Below are 16,900 nucleotides of genomic sequence, written 5' to 3' on the forward strand. Positions count from 1 at the left end.
TATTTTTATCTTGCATAAAATAAGTAAATAATATATATTTAGAGTTTATTTACAGAATGTGCAGTTGATTTTTGTTGGCCAACAGTAACGGTGAATGTCAGAAACAACTGTACGTTTGTTAAATACGAGGGGTAAAAAGTGCCAATTAATTGGAAAGAAAGGACATAAAAGTAATAAGAGGTAATATTGAGGACTGATATGAAATTAAGAATTAAAGTAGAGTAGCAGTTGGTTTCTTGAAGAAATAAATGAAAGTGAAGCATCAAAGTCTGGGTGTCGGTGGCAGTTTATATAATACTTATCCAGAGCCATGTGATGATTGCTTTTCTTCACCTAAAGTTACCCACTAAGCGACACCTGTCCACTTCACAATTTCTTTATAGATTATATTCTATTCTATTTTAGGGTTTTGTTTGTGAAATTAATCTACACATAATCAATAACTATTTTATATTTAAATTAAGAAAATATAAAATTACAAATTATGGTATATTCTTGTGATGAACATCCATGATTCAATTTTGTTTTAGCAAACTACCCCCTAAAATCCACTATTTAGGGGGTTGTGTGCTAAAAAAAATGCATGACAAGGGGCTTTTTGCAATAACCTCTTTTTCTATAGCTCACTGCAACAAAAATAATAACAGAGTCACAAGTACCCCTAAAAATGATGTTTTGGTTCAGTGGCCTAATTCCCATTATGTACATTATCAAAGGGCATTTTTGTCCATTCAACCTAAAAACCGCATATACAAGCAAAAGTTCCACGAGCGAATTCCACAACAAGCCGAGTCAATTTTTACCTATGACTTTCGATCTCATGATATTTATTTCGATAAATAGAGCAAGTACAAGGGTGTGCTCTTGGTTATGGACTAACCTTTGATTTCTTTCTCACAAGGGATTGGTAATCATAACAATCCAAGCAAGTTCCGACAAATGGCAGAACAAACCCTGCAATATATCGAGCTGCATCAACGGTGGAGAATCCATCATATTTCACTCGTCTTTGTTCTTAGCTTTAGGCTGCGGTGGAGTGAAGGGGTCGATAGCTGCACTTGGCGCAGATCAATTCGACCAGAATGGAGCAAAGGGTGTCGCCAGCTAATTTCAACTATTACCAGTTCAGTACAACCATAGGATGGCTGATAGGAGTGACAGCTGCCGTGTGGATCGCACTGAACAGAGGGTGGCAGTGGGCTTTCTTCACCGGTTTAGCGACTGCGTTTGTCGGTTTTGTGGTGCTTGGATTTGGAAAGCCGTTCTATTTGATTCAGCCATTGGCCAATAGCCCCATTGTTAGGATTTCACACGTCTATTTCGCCACTCCAGCATTCTCATCCTGCACAAATAAAGAAGATGAAATAAGAGGCTTACAGAATGCAGTAATACGATTTTTTTGGGAACCGAAATTTGAACTTCCATGAGAACTCTGATGAGTTGTACGAAATCGATGATAATGAAAGAGATACTTCCGAAAAAAAAAACTTCCACACACTAACCACTTCAGGTATAAGTAACAATCATCGACTTATACTAAACTACCAAGTGACATGATGAAAAAAGTACACTATATCGAATGCATTAATCATAACATCAATCGAATCTCCGTTAAAGGGGTATAATAGGCAATATAGAAAATGCTAAGAAACTTCAAACAATTCATGCCCTAAAAGATAGATAAATAATGAATGATAGATTTAAATCACTAAACTTCAAGTATATACATATCACCTTTCCAACACTGAATCGCCATTACCAGGTTCCTAGACAAAGCTTGACACAAGTCGAAGCACTCATGGCATAATGCACACAGATTGTTAAGAAAACGGAAATCCAGAAAACAATGGGGAAAATTAATTACCTTGGAGCGATTCCCCCATAAATCCAAGGACTGAAATTTGTGGCGCTGTAGTAAGAATTCAACATCACGGGCTTAAGGAATTCAGGATTAATCTTCAACTTTTCAAATGAAAATTGATCTTAATTCATGAGAAGGGGAGTAATTAGTAATTAGGGATCAAGCTGAGGCTTTGATTGCGTTTGGAAACGGCGGCGTTTTGGACAAATGGGTCGAGAGCTGATTCTAATGTGGGCTTCGGCGGAACTATGCTTAGTGCATTGGATTAATTGGGCCCGCATAAAATATTACAACTCATTTGCAAAAAAAAAAAATGGAAAAAAAATAAAAATCGAATCGAAATTGGGTAAATTAATTAATTTTGTTTCTTTGTCCACTTAGACTTTGTTTGGTTGCCAAGATGGGATAGACCAAGATAAGATTAAATGATTTAACGAAACTCAGTTGTATTATTAGTCCATAAAATGTCCAATAAAAAAATCTCTAAAAGGTAAAATAACCAACAATTTATAATTTTTGGGTCGATGCGCGAAATTATTAGGTACATCAAACAAAATCCAGTTATTTGGTTAATCATGGCTAGAGCCAACAATTTCGATTCGGTTACATGGATACCGTCCTATTTAGTTCAATCACATGGACCAGATCTAGATGGATCAGGATCGGATCGGATCCAAGTTGAGTGAATCGCCATAAACAAACGAAGCCTTAAAGCTATAAAATAAGTAATCACATTGATATTATAAACTAGAGTAGAAAAAAAAAAAGAATTAGGAAACTAAAATCAGATAAAAAACCGTAATCTTATATATAACCCATTTTTATCCGAAAAAAAAAATAGGAAATCGAAATTTCGAAATTACAGTGAAGAAAAAATTAAAATTTGAAAATATGAGTCAAAATCAATAACATCCAGAAATTTTGTTCCAAAACTTGATTTTATTTCAATTACAAAAAAAAATGTAAAATTAATTTTATGGATCTAAAATAAAACTTTAATCATGTATATTTTTCATGTATTGGAAAAGGGATTAATAAGAATATTGTAATAAAAACTAGAAGAACGAGGAATTGATATTGCTGTAAAGTTCAAACAAACATGGCGGAACAGATTATTATGATACACACACGTATTGAGAAAACATCATAGGAGTGCTAACCTACGCAATCTCCCAGTCTCTGTCATCAAAGCAATTTCAGCAATAAATAGTTATAATTCGTTATCACATATTAAATTAAATTAAATTAAATTAATATATAATATACAGTTAAACCTCTATAAATTAATACTGCTGGGACCATCAAAATTTCATTAATTTAGCGAAATATTAACTTATCGATAAATTAATAATTATTAATTTATACATTAATTAATAAATTATTAATTTATGAAATTACTTTTATTATTATTTTCAATAAATACATTTTTTTTACGTGTATATTATTCATTGTACCATTAGTTCAATGCATTATAGAGCTCATTTCACGAACGGAAGCTCTTAAAGCAGCAATGGTATAGAACGATTTTATGTTGAGTTATGACAAAACAATACCGAAAGTTCTAACATGTTAAGAAAAGTGAGGGACGAGATTAATGGTAATGTGAACTTCAACAAGAAACAAGCAACAATTATATTATATTATATTAAGCTTTCATAGATCTATAAAATATGTACTATACCATGTAATTTAAGAATTATTTTATGCATTATTAATTTATATATTATATGGGGCTTCTTAAATTTTTCGAATGTGTATTATCTTATAAATTTAACGAATTATTAATTTAGCACGTTGTCCCCGAGTCGGGACCGAGAAAATTTATTATTTAAGCGAGGTTATTAATTTATCGGGTATTAATTTATCGAGGTTCTACTGTAATATGTTTTCTTCCTAACGCAAAAGACTGCTTCTTTTTCACTCTTAAAACCAAATTGGCCTAATGAAAAAGCCTTCCATGGTAGGCCAAACATTTTTCCTTACATAAATGTATATAAATATTTGGCTGTGTGTATGTATATATATACTGTAGAGAGAGAGAGAGAGAGAGAGAGAGAGAGAGAGAGAGAGAGAGAGAGGAGAGAGAAGTTAAGAGGGTGGCTTTTTCTTTCTTTCCCTCAATTGGCTTTTAAAAAGAAAACAAGACCATTATCATTTCTTTCCTTCCTCTGTCCCCTGCTTCATTCAAACATAATTTATTTACTCTCTCTCTCTCTCTAAACTTTCTCTCTCTACATTCAAACACTGCTGCAGTTGATTCAAAAACTGTTCTTTTTACATATACTTTTTTTAAGGGCTAAATATTTCACCCAGTTTCTTGAATCACATGATCTGTAAGTAGATTCTTGTCTTCTTTTTATTTCATTTTATTATTTATTATTTTTCATTTAATTTTTGGTCTTAAGGGTTGTTACTTTTGTCTGAATATTTGGCTTTGAACAGCTGTTTAAGGTTTTCAAGATTTATGGCAACCATTAATGTTGATTTTATTTTTGTGCATCTCTGTTCGTTACTTTTTTGAGTTTTCCTGTAAGTAATTAAGATTTATAGCAACCATTAATGTTTAATTTAAATACTGTAAATATTCATTTAATTAACATGCTTAATTGATAAAAATACAGAGTAAAAATGCAATCTTGTGGCTCTGCTTTCTTAAATTTCAAGATTCATGTGTTGCTAGTTAAGTTAGTGTGCTGGTGTTTATAATAATAAAAATACAGAGTAAAAATGCAATCTTGTGGCTTTGCTTTCTTAAATTTCAAGATTCATTTGGTGTTACTAACTTAGTGTGCTGGTTTTTTGGGTTTAATAAAAGATTTGGGTTTTAATTCAATTAATTAACAACCCCTAAAGATTTCGCTGTTTTTTGGTCCTTATAACACAACATGCATGTTGATAAATGTAGCTTAAACGAGGCGGATTGATAATTTCAGATCGAATTAGTCTTATTAACACGCGTAGATTATTGGTTTCTCTAGGAAAATTCCAGAATATGACGATGCTAAGCCGTGTTAGTTATACAATGCCAAAAGACGCAGTCTCAGCTGATGTGTTTTTCGCCTCGAGCCGATTTCCAAATTACAAAATCGGGGCTAACAATCAAATTGTGGAGGTCAAAGAGGACTCGAAAATGTCAACCATGAAGGATATGGTTGCAAAAGAAACTGCCCTATTGCTCGAGCAGCAGAAACGCCTTTCTGTTCGAGATCTCGCTAGCAAATTCGAAAAGGGCTTGGCTGCTGCTGTTAAGTTATCCGACGAGGTTTTGAAAACTGCCCTTTTTTTTTTTGCTGCAATTTCTTTCTATTGAGTAAAACTAATATCAGCATTTTCTTTTTCTGTCTTACTTTTTTTCCTTCGATATTTGTTGAGTTCCAGGCGAGACTTAAAGAGGCAGCTTCGTTGGAAAAACACGTGCTTTTAAAGAATCTCAGAGATGCTCTTGATGCTCTGAGAGGGCGTGTAGCTGGCAAAAACAAAGAAGACGTGGAAGAAGCTATAACTATGGTCGGGTTTTTTTATCTGTATCTAATTCTATACGTTTATTTTCGGTATTTTCAAAATGTAGTTCAACACATGAAAAAAGGGTCGATGAAATGTCACCTAGAAATACGACCGCGGATAATCTACGTCTTTGGAATTATTCAATTTAATGGTTACGCTTGATCTTAATATGGGATATAATTGAACGGGTTTTCCCAATAATGGGGAAGATCATATAATCGAGTCCTTGATGTTTGATATCGAAACATAAATTTATAGTGATCTTTGGTTTCAGTCTTTAGTGTTTCTACCCGACTTCATCGAAAATGCTTCCAACGAGTATTTCTTGATTTGTAACATATGGCATTCTTGTAATTTTTCCAGGTCGAAGCTTTAGCGGTTCAATTAACTCAGAGGGAAGGTGAGCTAATTCAAGAGAAGGCTGAAGTGAAAAAGCTTGCGTCTTTCTTGAAACAGGTGCAATTACTATACATACGTTAGTTACGAACAAATTTGTTTCGTCATGAAAGTTATTGTCACGTTTTATCTTTGTTTTTTTTTCCAATTAAATTATCTTACAGGCTTCGGAAGATGCTAAGAGACTTGTGGATGAAGAAAGAGCTTTCGCACGTGATGAAATCGAAAACGCGAGAGCTGCAGTGCAGAGAGTGGAAGAGGCTCTTCAAGAACACGAGCGAATGTCGCTGTCTTCCGTAAATCAGGTCTCTACTGAAAATTATTACATTCGTTTTGCACATTCATTTGGTTACTACGAATAAACGCAATTTTCGCGCTAATTTCTGCTAATTTTTTTTTAATTAATCAGGATGTGGAAGAATTGATGAAGGAGGTTCAAGAGGCTAGACGAATCAAAATGCTGCATCAGCCTAGTAGGGTAATTAATTACATCTATACCCCTTATTCTATTCTAGCATGGTGTTCGTTACCATATCTTTTAGTGCACACACACACACACACACACACACACACACACACACACACACACACACACACACACACATATATATATATATGATATATCGTACGACACATTTTGTTTTGTCAGGTAATGGATATGGAACACGAGCTCCAAGCGTTAAGGACTCAACTCGCCGAAAAGTCAAAGCATTCGCTACAGCTCCAGAAGGAGGTCCGTCTGAATTTCCTCTAGTCTACAATCTCTCAAATAATCAAGAAAGATAAATAAATCAATATTTCATTAACCAAATGAATATTTTTCTTTTCCAGCTGGCAATAACCAAGAAAGGCGATAAAAACGCACCCCAGTTGTACGACATAGACGGCCCCGAGTCATTAGGTTCGTATTTACGGATATATCCATGTTCAGATAGTGCTCCGGAACTTTCCGGATGTACGATCCAGTGGTACCGTTCGACATCCGAGGATGACAAGAAGGAGCTTATATCAGGTTCACACACATTCTCCTTCGGTTAAATTGTAATTTCTTGTAGTTTGAGTAGGGTTATAAATGGTAATCCGCGTTTCTACGAAATATCAGGGGCCACGAAATCCATATACGCACCCGAGCCGTTTGATGTTGGACGAATACTGCAAGCTGAAATATTGGCCGTTGATCAGATTATAACTCTAACCACCTCTGGACCTATTGATCCCGGTCCGTTTTTTTATTACCTTTTATACCCTTCAAAGTTTATTGAGTTTCTATATTATTTTTATTATTACCTTAAAAAAAATCGGAATTGATTTTCGTTTCATTACAGCTGCTGGATTGGGGAACTATGTAGAAGCATTAGTCCGACGGCACGAGACTGAGTTCAACGTACGTTTTTTTTTTTTTTTTTTAATTCGATGCTCCTTATTTATTGTAAAAAATTCTCGATCATACGTTCACATTTACGATTTTTTTATTTATTTCAGGTAGTTATAATCCAAATGAACGGAACAGATCACGCATCACAGTCTATACACGTACTGCATATAGGGAAGATGAGAATTAAGCTTTGCCGAGGCAACGCAACAATGGCAAAGGAATACTACTCCCATTCGATGCAGGTACGAGTTTTAAAATCGACATTTTCTTTTATTTATTTATTTCGATTTGACACAATTTATTTATTTATTTAATTTTGTTTTTATTTTTTTGCATCGCAAGATTTGTGGAGTAAGAGGCGGTGGGAATGCTGCAGCACAGGCAGTATACTGGCAGCCAAAAGTCGGGATTTCTTTCGTACTAGCGTTTGAATCAGAGCGAGAAAGAAACGCAGCTATTATGCTCGCAAGAAGATTTGCATTCGACTGTAATGTAAGTATAAAAAAATTAAATCAATATAATTTGGAATCTCGAAATACACGACTAATCCTTCCTTGTTCGTAACAGATTATGCTCGCTGGACCCGATGACAGATCATCTACTGGATCTTGATTGTGCTGTGAGATTGATCGATAGTTGCTGATTGATTTTCCTTTTTTTTTTTTCGGTTTTCGGTTTTGGTCAGTTGCTAGGCCTTTTTTCAGTTGCCTTGATCTGATTTTTTTTTTTTAATAGTCTGATTATAAAATATTGATGTTGGAAGAGAAAATCTGATTGTGACAAGTCTTTTGCAAGTGTTTGTGAATCTTTTTATGTAATCATACATACCTACAATGTACATACTAACCAAGTTTTGTGCTTTGTTTTGTTGCTAAAATCGTCACTGATTTATTATATTATGTTATTATTATTATTATTACTACATATGCTGATGGAAAATAGCTATTTTTGGTTTAAAACAATTTTTAACTTTAATTTCTAGTGATGTGATATATTGATTAAAATAAGAAAGTTCAAAGGGATGATATTTGAAAAATCGAAATCTTTTTGACATTAATTTCGAGTTTCAAGCCTTTTCAGATAATCCAATTAAATAATTAATTCCAAAATTGAAATAATTTCTAAGTTTGAACAACTCAACATAATTCATTACCCATTGACCATTAAGTTTTATAGTCTTGTTCATTTTACAATAATTGAAAGACCATAATTATGCGTAGACGTGAAAAGTTATTGAGCACGGACACGAAAACGGTGATACGGGGAAACAGCATGTCCCGAAAATAGGGATACGTGACCCAGAGGAAACGTGTAAATATAAATATGATGTGATGTCTAATTCATTTAATTTTAAATTTCCTTGTTTTAGATTGTGAAGTTGTTGAATTTCTGAATTCCAAGCAAAAATTGCAGTCAAAGTTGTTTGCTTTAGTATATAATATAAGTGAAGCTTTTTCATATTATTTTTTAATTTCAATGAAGATTTCTTCATCATTGACTAAAGACCAAAAGCAGCCACCCCCGACCCACCCCAACCCCGGGGGGAGGGGGGGAGGAATTTGTTATGTGTTGTTCTTCTTTCATTTTCCACAGAGAAAAAATGGGTTCAGTACTAATACTATTGAGGTTTGAATATTCTTTCATTTTCATCCTCTTCAAATAATTCGACCCTTTTCATTTACCTTTGTAAGGTGACTCTGTTTCTGCAATCTTTATTACATGGGGCTTTGTCTGGGAAAATCTGCTAAACTTGCTCATGCTTCTTCTGGACAATTCTCTGGTAATCAACTTTTTTTTTCCTTTATTGCTGTTCAAATTTTGATGTTTGTTCTTCTTACAATGCAAGATTAACAAGTTGGTTTCATATCCTGCGATTTTCTTTTTTTTTTTTTTGTTGTTGGAGTTGTCTCTGTGAACTTTTGTCGAACACGTGGTGTGCGTTAGTGAAAATTGTGATTAGTATATATTATATGCTGTGTAGAGCAATTTACACCTCTGAAATTCAACCGAAAACAGTCATTCTTGATAAATTTATTTGAAGGAGCCTCCGAAAAATTTGGCTCCTGAAATTCATGGGAATAATTCCTATTAGCTATGGTGTAGAAAAAAAAAATCTTATTTTTTTCTTAATATATATATATATATATGCATGAAGAACATGATTAATTCTTGCAAGTATTTCATTCCATTTCAGACAATAAGCATACAGATGGCAATACAGAAAATAAGTACCCGGCTTCTTCGAACCAGCAAAACCATTCAGGCTCTTTGTGCAGTGTACTCTTAGCATCAAAAGGTCTTTCGAGCAACCTCAAATCATTCACCTTAACCGACCTCAAAACCGCTACTAGAAACTTCCGTTCAGACAGTCTCCTCGGAGAAGGAGGCTTCGGTTATGTCTTCAAAGGATGGATAGACGAGCAAACCTTCGCCCCAAGCAAACCAGGCACTGGTATGGTAGTTGCCGTCAAAAAACTCAAGCCCGAAAGCTTTCAAGGCCACAGAGAATGGCTTGTACGTATTATTATACATCAATTCTTGAAAATAGTTTCCTAGTGTTTCGGGATTCAGGTTTTCGGTTTTCGGGTTTTGGTCTATGGAAATGACTTCGACTTTTCGTTTGTGTCTATTTTCAGACAGAAGTTAACTACTTAGGCCTTCTACACCACGAGAATCTCGTGAAGCTAATCGGCTACTGTTCAGAATCCGAGAACAAGCTTTTGGTCTACGAGTACATGCCGAAAGGAAGCTTGGAGAATCATCTATTCAGAAGTAATAAAATTATTACATAGGTTTAATTTCCTAAAAAATGTCTGTTTATTTCAATCTTAATAATGTTGTGTAATAATATTTTTTGTGTGCAGAAGGAGTGCAACTTATGCCGTGGGCGATACGGTTAAGGATTGCAGTTGATGTTGCAAGAGGGTTATCGTTCTTGCATAGTCTAGATGCTAATGTTATCTATCGGGACTTAAAGGCATCTAACGTACTTCTTGATTCGGTACTTTTAGAAATAAGTTTTATGTCCAAATCTTTGGGTCTGCATTTATTTACAATAATTAAGATTAATAATTATCGTGCTTCGTATAGGATTTCAATGCAAAGCTTTCGGATTTTGGGCTTGCGAGGGAGGGTCCGAAAGGAGATAGAACTCATGTCTCGACTCGTGTTTTGGGTACTCGTGGTTATGCTGCACCGGAATACGTAGCGACAGGTCATTTCTGTTAATAGCTATTTCTGCTGTGAATTGCTAAATCGAGCATGAGTAGCTCTTTTTTTTTTTAAACCGTATGTCGTCAATTTTTTCAATTCCTACAAATGGAGTCGAACTTGAACCATCTTTTTTTTTTTTCGTATCAAACAAAAACGAGCTCAAACTAGCTTTTGACAATCCACCTCTACCCGAGTATCGAGTAGTCATGTTTAATTTTCAGCCCTATTTACTTGAAAAAAAAGGACAAATCCGTCCGAAAAAAGAACAACCTTAGTTAGGATCTCGATTTGCTCATACCATATGATTTTTCTAATAAATAAAAAATTCGAACAGGTCACTTAAGTCCAAAGAGCGACGTGTACAGCTTCGGAGTGGTTCTGCTGGAGCTTCTGTCTGGTAAACGAGCCACGGGCGATGAAAATGCAGGTGGAGCCGAAGAAACGTTGGTCGATTGGGCTAAGCCGTTTTTAAGCGACAGCAGAAAAATGTTGAGAATAATGGACTCGAGGTTAGGGGGCCAATATTCGAAAAAGGGGGCGCAAGCTACAGCTGCACTCGCATTACGATGCCTAGACGTGGATAGTAAGAATCGTCCGCCCATGACTGAGGTTTTTTCTGCGCTCGAACAACTTCAAGCTTCGAATAATAGTGCGAGGATGTTGGAAAATACTATGAATGACAAGTTTTTCCCTTGTAGAACTACGAGAGATATCGGACAATCGAGGTAATTTTTTTATTTTTTTATTTTTTTTGGTTGTTGTGTGGGGGTATATACATATTAGGAGGTGTTCTTTTGTTACATGTGTAATTGTGCAATATGTAATTCTTACGAAAAATCTATTTCTTAAACATAATTAGTTAAGATAATATTATGTAATCTTACGAAAACTCAACCGTATAATTGCACTAGCCAATGAAAAATCGAAAAGAAAAAAAATACGATAATTATACAATTACAAGCAGAAAGTGTTCCTACTGCTCTTCATTACATCTACTTTGTCTGTTGCATGTCCTCTTCGGTTTTCCAAACTACATCCTCGAGGCAGGTCGAAAGGCTTTTATAGAACTGCGTACCAAAAATTTAAATTAAATAAAGAGTGAATAAAGGCGATTTTTTTTTATGATCATAAATATGAACACATACTTGGTTAATGTAAAATCAAATTCCGATTTGAAGGGATGTTTTCGAGTGTGGTAGAGATATTATCGAAGACACTTCGTTTTATGATATATTTTTCGATAAAAATAATATAAAATAAGAAAAACTAGTGTACCTTGTGGAACTCCAATGTATCTCCCTTTTGCTTCCTAACTTCAACCATGTGTAACGACGGGGCAACTTGAAAAACCTAATTCGAGCACATAATTAATTATCGAAAAAAAACGTACGTACGTTGTTCAAGCATGAAATGCGTCTTAAAAACGAGGAGGTGACGACATTTTGTGGTAATATTTATATACCTCTGTTGCAACATTAAGGTTGCCTTTTCGTCCAGCTTTCGAATTTTCCAGCCTCATCTGAGGAAATAATTAAAAAAAAACGAAAAATATAAATATTCGTTTCCTTACTGCAAATAGAACTTAAATGTCGAAACAAGCGTGCGGGGAAATGAATTACTTTGTAATTCTTTTTCTGAACATCAAAACCGAGAGGTTTTGCAGCTGCTGCGATTTTACTGATTATTTCGTTGGCCGATGATTTAGATGTGAACCTCGTTTCTCTCTTGAATCCCTGTATTGCAAGAATTTTTTATTTATCCATAATTACGACTTCCCGTTACACAATACAAGGAAAAAAAATAAAGATCGAACCTGTTGTGCATCGAAAAGATTGCCAAGATTGAGACCTTTCGACATAGAAATTAACTCAAAGGCATTCATTGCAGCTGGCTTCTCCTCCCTTTTCTCCGTTACATGATATTCCTGCACGATAAAAAATATTAATTACTACACAAGAATCTTTTTTACTACAACTAAAAAAGATTCCGGCATTTTTCGTGAAAAACACGCACCTCATAATCCTTGAATACAGCTTCCACATCATCCAAGTTTGTGTCTTCGTTCTCGTCAAAGACCGCTGGTTTGTAATCCTTCTTAAACCACTCGTCCTCCAACATTTCAGCGATTGTGATGCGCTGGATAAAATTCAAAAATCGTAAAAAAAAAAAAATCAATATAATTCATATTAGTATAATATACATTTAGGAAGCTCATCATTTATTATATGATATTCTTACTTTGTTCGGATTTGGATCGAGGATTCGAGTAATCAACTTCATTGCACCGAACGAAAGCCAAGGCGGGCAAGTGAACTCAGCAGAAGATATCTGGAAATTTCGAGATGAAATTATTAACAAAATAACGGTGGAAAATTTTACTCGAAATCGAAAAACATTAATAAAAAGGTGCTCACTTTTTTATAAAGATTCATAAGGTTAGAATCGTCAAAAGGCAAGTAACCTGCAAGCAACACAAAGAGTATAACTCCACATGACCACAAGTCAGCAATTGCTCCGTCGTAGCCTCGATCGTTGAGTACCTATGGATATTTTTTATCGTAAATTAAAATAAAAAATAAAAAAATGCACAAACGTGACGACGGAGAAGTATATTTTAATAATCATCGTACCTCTGGAGCAACATAATTCGGAGTTCCGCAGGTCGTATGCAACAATCCGTCATCCTGCCAAAATATTATATATATAAAAAAACACACTAAATTGGATATTTATTACTTTATTTTTAGAAATCGGATATTTACCCTGACTTGTTGGGACAGAGCACTTAATCCGAAATCGGAAACTTTAAGGTTTCCGGCAGCATCGAGCAGTAAGTTTTCTGGCTGCATAAATAAACAAATAAAGACACACAATGAGAAACTATTCGAAGTAATTTTCCGATGCAATATTTAAAAAAAAAACGAATTTAAAATACCTTGAGATCTCTGTGGAAGACTCCTCTACTATGGCAATAATCAACGGCATTAATCAGTTGCTGAAAGTATTTTCTCGCTTCGTCTTCTCTCATTCTTCCGTTATTTACCTTCACAGTTGCAAAATCTCGAATTCAAATCGACGATTAACTTTAAGTAAAAAACAGTAACTTCCCGGTAAAAAAAATAGTTTTTCGACCACGACTATGAAAAAAGATGTCGTCTTACGATTTTGTCAAAGAGCTCTCCCCCAGTTACAAACTCCAAAACAATAAATATCTTCGTCTTGCTCGCCATCACCTGAACGAAAGAACACGATCATAAGCACACACACATACAGAGAGAGAGAGAGAGAGAGAGAGAGAGAGAGAGAGAGAGAGAGAGAGAGAGAGAGAGAGAGAGAGAGAGAGAGAGAGAGAGAGAGAGAGAGACCTCATATATGCTGACAACATTGGGATGTTTAATCAATTTCATTGTTGCTATTTCCCGTTTAATCTGCAACGTTAGCGCACAAAGTACGTTACAAATCATCCACAACGATCACACGGCAAAAAGAAGCATCACAATCAAAAGATGAATTGAATATATAAAAAAATTGAATGAATCAAAGATTTACGAAGAAAGAGAAAAAAAACCCGAACCTGCTCTGCCATTTTGTGCTTGAGCACAATATCCTTATCAAGAATCTTGATAGCAACAGATTCTCCAGTTACGGAATCACGAGCAAATTTAACCTTCGCAAACGAACCCTCGCCGATTGTCCTTCCAACCTCATACTTCCCGATTCTACGCTTAACTTTCGCCTGACTCATTCGCCGGCCGATTATTTATTATCCGGTGTGTTCGACGACTAAGTTTCTATCACTATAATTTAAGACAACACAGTAATTAGAATGCAACAAGGTTTTATTTGTTTCACTTATGTTTGAACAGCCAAACATCACAAAATTAATTGTTTATTGTACAAACACAAAGCATTTACACAATCACATTGTATTAGTATATTAGTACTAAATAAGTGACTAATCAAAGAGATCAGAAAATAATAAAATAATCATTTGAGAGAGAGAGAGAGAGAGAGAGAGAGAGAGAGAGAGAGAGAATAAACAACAACCACATAACAATCATCTACACTAAAAGAAATCAATCATAAACCAAATTAATTATCAGACGTAAACTCCAAATTAGTAGGAAATCACACTCAAATTTGCGAACCCAACTCACACTAAATTCCAACCAAACTCAAAAGAATCGGTATGCCCACTTACACAACTCACTAAACAATTCCTAAATCCAAACAAAAACATGAAAAATTTGCAGATAAGTACAACAAGAATCAGCTAGTAAGCAAAACCCCAGAACCCACTTCAAATAAATACACACGTGCTCTTACCTCGGAGAAATGCGAAAAAATTGCAAGTGGGAGAGATAAGGGGGAGAGAGAGAGAGAGAGAGAGAGAGAGAGAGAGAGAGAGAGATCAAATTTTGTGCGAAGAAGGAGCTGAAAAGACTGTTTATTTAGAGAGAAATGGCATATAAATAATTAACCAGCCGTCATTTAAAAACAAGAAATTGAAGATTTCACCACCACTGTGATAAATTGAAAATGAATGGAAAAAAAAGATGGGATATTCGTTTGGGATAATATTTTAGTTTGGAAATTTCGGAGAAGCCAGAGGTGATGGTAATGTTTGTCGGAAGGAGCATTCAATTTTGCTTTCTTCTTTTTTCGGGTTTTTTTGTAATTTTATTTTTTAATGCTGAATTAGAGGATCTGATACACGAGTTGTACGCGGTGGGAATGGGGGTGGGGTGGGTGGTGGGGGGTGGTGGGGTGGGGGTGGGGGTGGATATCATGGTCATAAAATGAAACATCATCGGACAAATACAAAAGCGACTGCATGTTACCATAGTCAGGAAATACGTACAGACCACAACTTCTGTTATCATCACAACCCCCCACACATGAGAGAGAGAGAGAGAGAGAGATAATAATACATCAATCATCGTTGGCTGAAATAAATTTTTTTTTTTATTTTTTTATTATTTTTTTTAATTGGCCTTTTAATATTACATCAAATATTATATCAATTATCATATGGTATATTATGGTCCTAAAACTATTATTCGAGAGAAAGTGGTTGATATGAGCTCGATTACCCTGAAAACCCGAGTAAAATTAGAATTTATAAATAAAGCCCGAATTCTCACTAAGCTTGCCATTAGTTCCCACTAGTCATAAGCGGCGGATGCGACTACATTCAGCCCAATGACAAAGAAAGACGGAAAATCTCGAACATGACATGAACTGAGGAAAAATCCCACTTAACGGCTCAAAAAGAAGCGACCACGCTCTACGGGATCTCCCAATTGAACTAGGGTCATCTCGCCCCGCAACAGACAATCACAGGTCCAAGCAATCACGTCACTCCCCACGTGTGATATGTCCATATAAATACTGTTTTGAGGTATAATGGAAGACTCCCATTGGAATTCTGATATACGTACATATTTCCTTTATATTCATATGTTATTTTTTCACGGTTCCAACTGATTTGATTGTCGGTGTGCTGACGATGAGAAATTCTTCCCTGGCACGCTTTTTTGCAAAGATCTTACGAGCATGTGGGCTTCTTGTTTGGACTTTTTATAAATTCAGGCCCATTCTAATCCGATTAAGCCATTTGGGCTACGTCAATGTGATACAATTTGTTGACATGGAAGCTTATTTGAATCTTATTCGGCCCAAAATTAATAATATTTATAAATTGTAAATTCAATAAATGGGTAAGTCCAAGTTTTAATTTATTTTACTTTACTTTGGCCCATTTTAACTAATTAAGAGCCAAAGCCCATTTATCTTTTTATAGGTATAATAAAATATAAATACTCCTTATCTATTTCAATGTTTAGAAATAAATTTGATGGATCGAAATCAAAAGTATATATAAACTACATAAATTTATCTATTCAATTTGATGTTAATTTCCAAAAATATTCTGAATTTTTTTTCATTTCTTCAAATAAATTATTTATACAGTTAATAAAATAAAATAACCTTGGGTCTTGGATTTCTATAAAATGAAGTATTTATTATGCAGTAAATAGAAGATTATCTCAATTTATCTGAATAATTTTTATTTATTTATTTATTTATTACTTTTCTCATTAAAAGTCAAGATAATTGGTGCATTAAAATTCTTAAATGTCAGCAAATTTACCAATACTTGTACTATGTAGAAAAAGTGGGATATCTACAAGTCTATACATGCATTTATAGAGTGTATATAGATAATGTACTAATTAATAGACCGAGTGGGATATCAAATGTTTACCAGTGCACTTATATGGTTGAATACTGTTCGTTCATAAAAAAAATAAAAAATATCTGATTTGTTTCCGACATGTGAAAAATGTTTCCAAGAAACGTACATATATAATTAATTTCCTGGAAAAATCTGACTTGTTTTTTTTCAATAGATTTTTTTCATACGTTCACATAGTTGTATATATATGCTTTCTTTGTGCACCAAAACAAATTATGGAGCATCATGACATTTATTTCATTCCACAATATGTCAAAATATAATTGTTGACACCGAAATTTCGAAAAAAAAT

General features: G+C 34.5%; 3 protein-coding genes across 4 annotated transcripts; 2 read left to right on the forward strand and 1 right to left on the reverse strand.

Moving 5' to 3' along the window:
* Nucleotides 1–3,904: 3,904 nt before the first annotated feature.
* SCAB1 (plectin-like protein) lies at nucleotides 3,905–8,013 on the forward strand. Its single transcript, XM_088816441.1, has 13 exons — nucleotides 3,905–4,194; nucleotides 4,840–5,123; nucleotides 5,240–5,368; nucleotides 5,729–5,821; nucleotides 5,926–6,066; nucleotides 6,171–6,239; nucleotides 6,411–6,494; nucleotides 6,593–6,773; nucleotides 6,864–6,980; nucleotides 7,087–7,145; nucleotides 7,244–7,378; nucleotides 7,479–7,628; nucleotides 7,704–8,013. Exons 2-13 carry the CDS (start codon nucleotides 4,854–4,856, stop codon nucleotides 7,746–7,748), a joined length of 1,473 nt encoding a protein of 490 aa, XP_088672567.1. The 5' UTR covers nucleotides 3,905–4,194; nucleotides 4,840–4,853; the 3' UTR covers nucleotides 7,749–8,013.
* Nucleotides 8,014–8,482: 469 nt separating this feature from the next.
* Nucleotides 8,483–11,238, forward strand: LOC105974298 (putative serine/threonine-protein kinase PBL3). The gene is made up of 6 exons (XM_012999403.2): nucleotides 8,483–8,916; nucleotides 9,331–9,650; nucleotides 9,773–9,908; nucleotides 10,001–10,137; nucleotides 10,227–10,350; nucleotides 10,684–11,238. The coding sequence occupies exons 1-6, from the start codon at nucleotides 8,856–8,858 to the stop codon at nucleotides 11,076–11,078; spliced, it is 1,173 nt and encodes a 390-aa protein (XP_012854857.1). The 5' UTR covers nucleotides 8,483–8,855; the 3' UTR covers nucleotides 11,079–11,238.
* On the reverse strand, nucleotides 11,174–15,041 carry LOC105974489 (CBL-interacting serine/threonine-protein kinase 3). 2 transcript variants are annotated; one of them, XM_088816445.1, is made up of 15 exons: nucleotides 14,676–15,041; nucleotides 13,924–14,146; nucleotides 13,715–13,777; nucleotides 13,511–13,582; nucleotides 13,285–13,392; nucleotides 13,112–13,192; nucleotides 12,980–13,033; nucleotides 12,764–12,889; nucleotides 12,588–12,677; nucleotides 12,363–12,485; nucleotides 12,163–12,273; nucleotides 11,969–12,082; nucleotides 11,812–11,868; nucleotides 11,625–11,699; nucleotides 11,174–11,416 (listed from the first exon to the last, which is right to left on the reverse strand). In XM_088816445.1, exons 2-15 carry the CDS (start codon nucleotides 14,092–14,094, stop codon nucleotides 11,342–11,344), a joined length of 1,320 nt encoding a protein of 439 aa, XP_088672571.1. In that variant the 5' UTR covers nucleotides 14,095–14,146; nucleotides 14,676–15,041; the 3' UTR covers nucleotides 11,174–11,341. The 2 variants fall into 2 exon arrangements, with proteins under 2 accessions (XP_088672571.1, XP_088672572.1); XM_088816446.1 differs by lacking the exon at nucleotides 14,676–15,041 and adding an exon at nucleotides 14,507–14,547.
* Nucleotides 15,042–16,900: the final 1,859 nt, after the last annotated feature.

Source organism: Erythranthe guttata, chromosome 4, assembly GCF_056151865.1.
Source record: "Erythranthe guttata isolate IM_541 chromosome 4, IM_541, whole genome shotgun sequence".
In the NCBI taxonomy this organism is placed as follows: domain Eukaryota; kingdom Viridiplantae; phylum Streptophyta; class Magnoliopsida; order Lamiales; family Phrymaceae; genus Erythranthe; species Erythranthe guttata.

What these genes read in the sequence shown, in the direction of transcription:
- SCAB1 (XM_088816441.1), top strand. Translation starts at nt 4,854, where the DNA reads ATGACGATGCTAAGCCGTGTTAGTTATACAATGCCAAAAGACGCAGTC. An exon ending in CTGTTAAGTTATCCGACGAG is followed by an intron (nt 5,124 to 5,239) that starts GTTTTGAAAACT and finishes GTTGAGTTCCAG; the next exon opens with GCGAGACTTAAAGAGGCAGC. An exon ending in CAAGAAGGAGCTTATATCAG is followed by an intron (nt 6,774 to 6,863) that starts GTTCACACACAT and finishes ACGAAATATCAG; the next exon opens with GGGCCACGAAATCCATATAC.
- LOC105974298 (XM_012999403.2), top strand. Translation starts at nt 8,856, where the DNA reads ATGGGGCTTTGTCTGGGAAAATCTGCTAAACTTGCTCATGCTTCTTCT. An exon ending in AAGGCCACAGAGAATGGCTT is followed by an intron (nt 9,651 to 9,772) that starts GTACGTATTATT and finishes GTCTATTTTCAG; the next exon opens with ACAGAAGTTAACTACTTAGG. An exon ending in ACCGGAATACGTAGCGACAG is followed by an intron (nt 10,351 to 10,683) that starts GTCATTTCTGTT and finishes AAATTCGAACAG; the next exon opens with GTCACTTAAGTCCAAAGAGC.
- LOC105974489 (XM_088816445.1), bottom strand. Translation starts at nt 14,094, where the DNA reads ATGAGTCAGGCGAAAGTTAAGCGTAGAATCGGGAAGTATGAGGTTGGA. An exon ending in TCTTCCACAGAGATCTCAAG is followed by an intron (nt 13,193 to 13,284) that starts GTATTTTAAATT and finishes TTATTTATGCAG; the next exon opens with CCAGAAAACTTACTGCTCGA. An exon ending in TTATGAATCTTTATAAAAAA is followed by an intron (nt 12,678 to 12,763) that starts GTGAGCACCTTT and finishes CGAAATTTCCAG; the next exon opens with ATATCTTCTGCTGAGTTCAC.